Genomic DNA, 7,975 nt, shown 5'->3' on the forward strand with positions numbered 1-7,975 from the left:
TTTGATCAACACATCACCATCACTTCAAAAGAGAATGTTTTGGTTCTGATGGGTTCCATTTGTTACAATCCCACATGGAAAGAAAATATATGTACATATATTTTCTTTATATATGCCACGTATATGTACCAACATATATGCACATATCTGAAATTGGACCCTATATATGTCTCTCAACATATGTGGCATATATTGGCATATATGTTCATATATTTCCTTTCCATGTGGGATATGTGAAGATGAAAGAATTAAAAACCTGTTGGAATAACAATGTGTGAGTAATTGTTTTACACGTAGATATACCATTTTATGGTATACTGAATCCATGAAATTCGGTAATATGGTGGTAGATGGCCGTGAGAATCCCTCAGGAACTGAAGCTCACAGTCATTCGTCAGAAGACCTCTGACCTTTAGATCTCCCAATGAGTCAATTTTATGATTTTCTCGATCCACTATTTTGAATGTTAAAAAAAGTGACGTCAAATACTTTCTTGGCCTTGGTAACCACAAATCGTATGCCAATCATGCCAACATCACAAACTCAAGAACAGCTACAAACCCCATATTGTTCGTTATTTAATGTAGAAAGCATTTACATGTATGTTTAATTATTCTATATTCTTTACTGTTGTGGAGATGTTTAGCTCAATATTGCGTATAGCTTTTATCTTTTCGGCGTAGACCCATTTTAGCAGTCTTGGCAGTTCTGTGCTATTGTTTTTCACAAAATGGGTCAATATGGTACGTGAGGATCCCTCAGGAACTGGAGCTCATACAGTCATTCGTCAAAAGGCCTTCCTTGTCCTTTTGATCTCTCGATGAGTAAATTGTTATGATTTTCTCTATCCACCTTTCAGCCTTTTTTGGCCACGTCACAGAAATAGCATTTCCATACATGCGAATGGAGTCTGACTCACGGGACTATAGTGTTGACAAACAACCCTCTCAGCCAATCAGCGTATAACCAAAAAAATAAAACTGACGTCATCTCCAGTCTGCCACAGAATCGTCAACCACAGAATCTAGAATCTAATTAAAACCCACATGGGAAAGCCCATTTGTGACGATTTGATTGGCCGAGCACGGAATATGATGATATGAAGAGCGCCACTCACTTCACACAAGTGTGATTAGCCTACTTGTCAATTTTTATAGAAGATCATTGTGTATATATATATATATATTCTTTTTAGGCATGACCCCGTCTTATTTATTATTATTATTAATCATAATAGTAATAATATAAACAACATTAATATAGGCTAAAACGCTACAGAATGACAGAAGAAAATTTAAATAAACTTTGTCCCCTATTGACAGTGGTGGAAAAAGTACTCAGTTGTTTTACTTAAGTAAAAGTACCAATACTCCATACATTAGAACTACTTTGTTACAAGTAAAAGTACGGAATTGAAAATGTACTAAAAGTAAAAGTACTCATATCGCAACGTGATGCATTGAGAGCTTGTAGAACGGCCAAAATGTATAGCGCTGGAAGTGGTTAATGTATGTTTTCTAATCAAAATGTAAATCTCCAAAGTAGTAACTAAAGTTGTCAGATAATCGTAGTGAAGTAAAAGTACACATTTTGGCTCTGAGATGTAGTGGAGTAGAAGTAAAAGTATTGGAAATTGGAAATACTCAAGTAAAGTAGAAATACCTCAAAACTGTACTTAAGTACATACAGTACACCTTGGAGATCCACACATTGAAAGGGGTGAAAGTGAGAGAAATGTAATGGTTTTCATCTCACATTCCTGAAACATGTTGGACTAGACTGGTGTCAGGGCCTGCCGGGATGTTTAATTTATTATGTTTAATTTATTATGCGTCTACAATTAAATTACTCCAGAGATGTCCATTTGTTATAGTGTTCCCCCCCCCCCCCCCCCCCCCCCCCACCTCCCCCCGCCCCAAAAGATCACAGGGGAGTGTTGAGCCTTTGAGTGTGAGACTTTAAAGTTGCAAGGCGATTGTTTGGAGATATAGTCCAAAAATGTTAAACATGTTGCACAAAATCATAGCTAATTCCTACTTGTAACATCATTGTGAACTAAGTAATACCATTGTTTTTAAAAAAAAGTTCCTCTAAAGTTTTTTTTAAAAATAGCAAAAAATGTAATAAAAAAAATCGACTAGCTCACGACACAAGCCATTTTCACTATTAGGCTAAAGTAATATGGTGGACTCATCCTCCCACTTGAGAGTAAGAGTTTCCACTCCAGATTAGTGAGTGAGAGAGAGAGAGAGAGAGAGAGAGAGACATGGAGGTGGAGTGAATATTTCATCAAAGTAACAGGACCCGTCCACTCGGCCAGGCCTGAATGGTGAGAGGATGTGGTGGATTTAACATGCTGACACCTACCGGTGCACTTGGTTATTCATTCAGCTGTCTGCGGGGGACCGTCCTGTGAGTGGAGTGGGACTGCAGGCCATCTTCCCTCTCCACCAAAATGGATTCCTCAGCTTTGTGAGGACCCAGGCTATAAATACCCTCTGACTTGCAGTGTGACTGACGTCCAGAGACAGCTGCAGCTACAGCAGCCTGCCGGCGGACAGTAGTAGCCACAGTATAATCCAGCTCTGTGAATAGAGGCAGTCGTGTTCTGGCGTGGGGTTCGAGTAGGGTGCCCCTCTTCCAAAAAGCTCTCCCTCCCAGAAACCGCAACCCGGGTTAACAAGCAGACAGGACAAAATGGCGGCCATGACCATAGACCCGATAGAGCAGCCACGGATGTACCAGCAGACCCTGCTTCAGGACGGGCTCTGTGACCTCTTGGAGAACGACAAGTTTGTGGACTGTGTTCTCAAGGTCCAGGACAAGGAGTTTCCCTGCCACCGTTTGGTGCTGGCTGCCAGCAGCCCCTTCTTCAAGGCCATGTTTCTGTCAGAGCTGGAGGAAAGCAAGAAGCGTGAGTGTGTGCTCAAAGACGTGGAACCGGACGTCATGGGCCCCATCCTGCGATACTTATACACTTCTGACATCAATCTCACAGAGGAGAACGTCCAGGACATCTTCATGGTGGCAAACATGTACCAGATCCCGTCCCTCTTCACGGCCTGCGTGTCCTTCCTCCAGGAGAAGCTGGTGCTGGGCAACTGCCTGGCGATCTTCAGGCTTGGCCTGCTGCTCGACTGCCCCAGGCTCGCCGTGGACGCCAGGGACTTCATCTGCGAACGCTACCAGGTCATCGTCAGGGACCAGGACTTTCTCCAGCTCGGCCCGGCCGAGTTGGCCGCCATCATCACCCTGGACACGTTGAACGTGGACCGGGAGGAGGTGGTGTTCGAGTCCCTGATGGAGTGGGTCTCGCACGACGAGAAAGAGCGAATGGCCGACCTGCCCGAGTTGTTGCACTGCGTCCGTTTCCGGCTGGTGCCCGAGGAGTACTTTGAAACCAAAGTAGAGTGTCACAAACACATAAAGTTAAACCAGGACGTCAAGAAGGAACTTAAGCTCATCAAGGACGCATACAACGGTCTCCTCCCGAAGCCCACGAAGCCTCCGAGGAGCGAGGGGGCGTCGGGGGGAGAGGGCAGCGAGGATGAAGACGAAGAAGAAGATGAGGGGCTGCTTCCTGGCATCCTCAACAACAACCCGCGGTTCGGCATGTTTGAGACGGACCTGGTGCTGATGATCAGTGACTCGGGTACGGTGGCCTACGACCCGGTGGCCAACGAGTGCTTCGTGGCCTCCGAGTCCACAGAGATTCCCAAGAACCACTGCAGCTTAGTGACCAAGCACAACCAGGTGTTTGTGGCCGGAGGACTCATCTACAACGAGGAGGACAAGGATGAGCCGTACACCTCCTACTTCCTACAGGTGAATATAGAATATGAGGATTAGTATTATATGTTTAACCCATTCTGACCTGAGATCAGATTCTAAAAATGTCTTCTACATCAGGACAGTTTTCTGAAAAAGCTATGTTTCTATGTCAGTCGTTCTTCGATTTTTCCAAAAATAGCAGACCTACAAGCTCGTAGCGCGCCACTCGGTGGCGCGCTATGAGCTTGTAGATCTGCTATTTTTCAATAGCTAAAGCATAACATAATGCTAACACCAAAAGGGGTTCCCGCCCAAAATCGTTTTTAATCCAACATCCCTGTCATAACCGATCCAGTGTATAATAATGTGAGAACAAATGATGTTGATGATCAATGAAATTAGACGATTATGTGTCCATTTGGTTAAGTATTTACACTCTCTGAGTTAAACAAAGCTATATACAGTCATTTGTGTTTATGGAAAGAAAATAGATTTCAATTTGAAAATAATGATTCAGTTCTGTGTTCTTCCTTTCATCCCAGTTTGACCCAGCGAGTTCTGAATGGCTGGGGATGCCCTCTCTACCCAACCCCCGGTGTCTGTTCGGGCTGACTGAAGCAGAAAACTCCATCTTTGTCGTGGGTGGCAAGGAACTGAAGGAGGGAGACCATGTTTTAGACTCAGTAATGATCTATGACAGACAGTAAGTACAGTATAATAGTGTTTGTCACGATCCATCCATTGCCTGAAATGGAAAGTGACATCAGATTGTTGATCATTTTGTCCTTATATAACAAGTAACAACAGTTGGCTAGACTTTTCTATTTCAACAGTACATGATTAGTCAGTCAGATGACAGACTGGAAGAGCAACTGTACGCAGTCATCACTCATGACTCATGATGAGGCTATATTCTATATTCTTTTCACAGGTCATTCAAATGGGGGGAGTCGGACCCTCTACCGTACGCTGTGTACGGACATGGGACTGTGTCAAACAATGGTCTCGTGTACGTCATGGGAGGAAAGTCAGAGAGCAAGTATGTGGCACTTATTGACATAAGTGTTGATTACAGCTTAAAGTTGAATTACAATGTTCGGTATATTTCCACTCTCAATCAAACAACCGAGTTGTCATAGCTTCATATTTCATTTCTTACTGTCAACTTAAAGGACCAACAATGGCTTTATTTCTGACCAACTAAAGTTTTGATTACTGGGATCTTCATCAGGTTCCTCTTTTGTTTATTAATGTATTTTAACCTACAGCATTATACTCTGTGTTAAATGGTTTTCAATTGTTTGTTTTGTTTTGTCATCCATACATTGGATGTCTTATTCCAAAACACAGACTTTCCAAGTCTTACATTATCATGATAATGTAATAAACAAAACTGTTTTCCATTATATCCCTCCATCGTTCTTTCCTTTGCAGAAAATGCATGAAGAGGGTGTGTGTCTACAACCCCACAAAGTTTGAGTGGAAGGACCTGGCTCCTATGAAGACGGCGCGCTCCCTGTTCGGCATCACTGTACACGAGGACCAGGTCTATGCGGTGACAGGCGTCACGGATTCAGGTCTAACGAGTACAGTGGAGGTCTACGACATCGCCAACAACAAGTGAGACTCTTCCGTTTTATTTAAAAAAAACACTGGGTGGGTGGGTGGGTGCTTACTTACATTACTCACATGCATCTATCTGGAAGATAGATAGAGGGTATGCGCATGCATGAAGTGAGTTTAACGTAGCCTAGTTTAATGTCATTTAATGCAATCAATCTTTTCTGTTTGGATGTATGGGCCGTCAAGGCCAGAAAGTCGTTTTTTGCCACTAAGTAAACGTTCCTGCATAACTTCCGGGTATGATGATGATGTCACGCGAATACCCTCCTCTATAGCTGATCTACAAGCTCTCAATGCGGTGCATTGCAAAGCATTGTGAGCTTGTAGATAGGAGCATCGTGCCCGTCACAGACATGATGTCACAGACATGATGTCACAGACATGATGTCACAGACATGCACAGAGCAAGTTCAGTAAGGAAACTCAGTGCAGTCGCTGCCGGCCGTTAATTGGGCCGCCTCAGCATCACGTTCTCGTTCACATGATTCACTCAGCCAATCACACACTCACTCCATCTTCATACCGGCTATTTAAACTGGAAGTTTTGCACTGCTCTTCCCGCTTGCTTACTTGCTACTGCTGCTCTGATTCTGCTGTATGCTAAACTTTAGCTGCTCACCCTCCTCCACCCCAGCTACCACCTGTCGTTTTGGATCTGCTGTTTAGGTTCGGGGGATTCGGAGTCACTATGGTCCCAATCTGTGTGATTCCAAGCCAAAATCTAGTCCATTCCAAGTCCATTCATAGACTAGTTGATATAGGCTAGCTATGAAACAATCATATTATAACGTATGCATGCTGATATAATCTAGAAAGCACTGGTTCCTTATTCAATATTCATCATCTATGTGGTGTGTGTGTGTGTGTGTGTGTGTGTGTGTGTGTGTGTGTGTGTGTGTGTGTGTGTGTGTGTGTGTGTGTGTGTGTGTGTGTGTGTGTGTGTGTGTGTGTGTGTGTGTGTGTGCGTGCGTGCGTGTGCGTGTGTGTGCGTGCGTGTTGTCATTCTACAGGTGGTCTGAGTTTACAGAGTTTCCACAGGAGCGCAGCTCCCTCAACCTGCTCTCCATGGGGGGTCACCTGTACGCTATAGGGGGTTTCGCCATGATGCCCAGTGAAGGGAAGCCAGAGCCGGTCCCCACAGAGATGAACGACATCTGGAGGTGAGAGCTGCTGTTATTGGCATGTGGTGGACAGAGTACATGAACCTCAAAGTATAGATGCTTAGGATAGATATCCTATACTTTGATACCTTATCTATTACTGCCACAAAGTTTGAACCTTTTTAGCTCTTCATCAGGCAAATATCGATATTGACCTAAAGACCTAAAGCCCTAACCACACCATGCAACTCCTTGGGTCCAAACGGTTGCAAGGAGTTAACGCTAAAACCGTCTCGACCCTTTGGTGTGGTTTTGGGGCCATTGAATTCCATGCGTTGAATCACTAGGGTCAACGTGGGTCAACGTGCAACAAGACATATCACACCACAGGGACAACGCTGAAACCACCTAGACCCTTTGGTGTGGTTAGGTCAAAACGTTACGCGGCTACGCCAGTAATAAACTACGTTTTTTTTTCTTCTTTTAGCCATACAATATTAATTAGAACATGCTCTTCTAATCTCCCGTAGGTACGATGAATCAGACACCTGCTGGAACGGGATTTTGAGAGAGATTCGCTACGCAGAGGGAGCGACAACTCTTCCTGTCCGTCTCAATACGCTGCGTCTAACCAAGTTGTAACTGAGCTGTGGGGCATTTCATCATCATGCTATACATCTCAACAACTACACGCGTGGTTGATTTTCCATGGATATTCACTGCTTTTGTTGTTTTGAATTTGAATTCCTATAAGAATCCCAAATGACTGAAGTGCTAAGTATCCAAGTGAGCCTTTTGTGAATGTACATGCTTCAGAAAGCAGCTTTTTGGGGTGAGATGCCTCGTTAAAACATCACCATTACCATAATATGTATAGGCTAATATTTGTGCTAATTTTAATAGGCCCAAACTAGCAACATCAAGGCAAGGGTACATTTATGTGGCTTCTGTTGGCGCAGTGTAGTGTTATGCATACAGAATGCATTATTTTACCATTATATGCAACGAGAGAACAAAAAGGTAATTCCTCAAGTACAGTGTTATTAAACTATGTATTTCTTGTACATAAAAGCTAAACTGTACCTGGACCCGAATCGTATTTGTATACCATTTTTGTTACATATTTTGTCCTTTTTTTTCTTTCTTGATGAACTGTTTGATTTACATGAGGTAGAAATAAAGACGATGGGCTGCCATTGCTTTTCTTTCAGTGTTGATGTAAAATGATTACTGTTTGCTGTTGCGGTACTTGGAGTAGGCCTACTGTACTGTACTGTTGGAGCCGTACACCAAATGAGGAGCTTCACACAGGGATTCTGACTGCTTGTGTGCTATCTATTGGAAATGATTGATTATGTTATTAACAGATTGCAAAATAAGTTTGACTTTTAACTCCTTTGTGGTAGGCTACTAGAGCCCAGAGTAAATCTAGTAAGAGAGTAATGACACTCCCGTTGACTCTCATTGTAACAATGGAATGC

General features: G+C 43.3%; 1 protein-coding gene across 1 annotated transcript; it reads left to right on the forward strand.

The window, feature by feature from the left end:
• The first annotated feature begins 2,542 nt into the window (after positions 1 to 2,542).
• On the forward strand, positions 2,543 to 7,699 carry klhl40a (kelch-like family member 40a). The gene is made up of 6 exons (XM_080777208.1): positions 2,543 to 3,825; positions 4,314 to 4,474; positions 4,703 to 4,810; positions 5,206 to 5,391; positions 6,405 to 6,554; positions 7,025 to 7,699. Exons 1-6 carry the CDS (start codon positions 2,698 to 2,700, stop codon positions 7,134 to 7,136), a joined length of 1,845 nt encoding a protein of 614 aa, XP_080633334.1. The 5' UTR covers positions 2,543 to 2,697; the 3' UTR covers positions 7,137 to 7,699.
• Positions 7,700 to 7,975: the final 276 nt, after the last annotated feature.

This window comes from Protomyctophum bolini (genome assembly GCF_963924005.1).
Source record: "Protomyctophum bolini genome assembly, chromosome: 12".
NCBI lineage: Eukaryota > Metazoa > Chordata > Actinopteri > Myctophiformes > Myctophidae > Protomyctophum > Protomyctophum bolini.

Excerpts from the sequence above, each read along its gene's own strand:
- klhl40a (XM_080777208.1), top strand. The coding sequence starts at position 2,698 with ATGGCGGCCATGACCATAGACCCGATAGAGCAGCCACGGATGTACCAG. Across the intron at positions 3,826-4,313 it reads ACACCTCCTACTTCCTACAG|TTTGACCCAGCGAGTTCTGA; the intron begins GTGAATATAGAA and ends CTTTCATCCCAG. Across the intron at positions 6,555-7,024 it reads GAGATGAACGACATCTGGAG|GTACGATGAATCAGACACCT; the intron begins GTGAGAGCTGCT and ends AATCTCCCGTAG.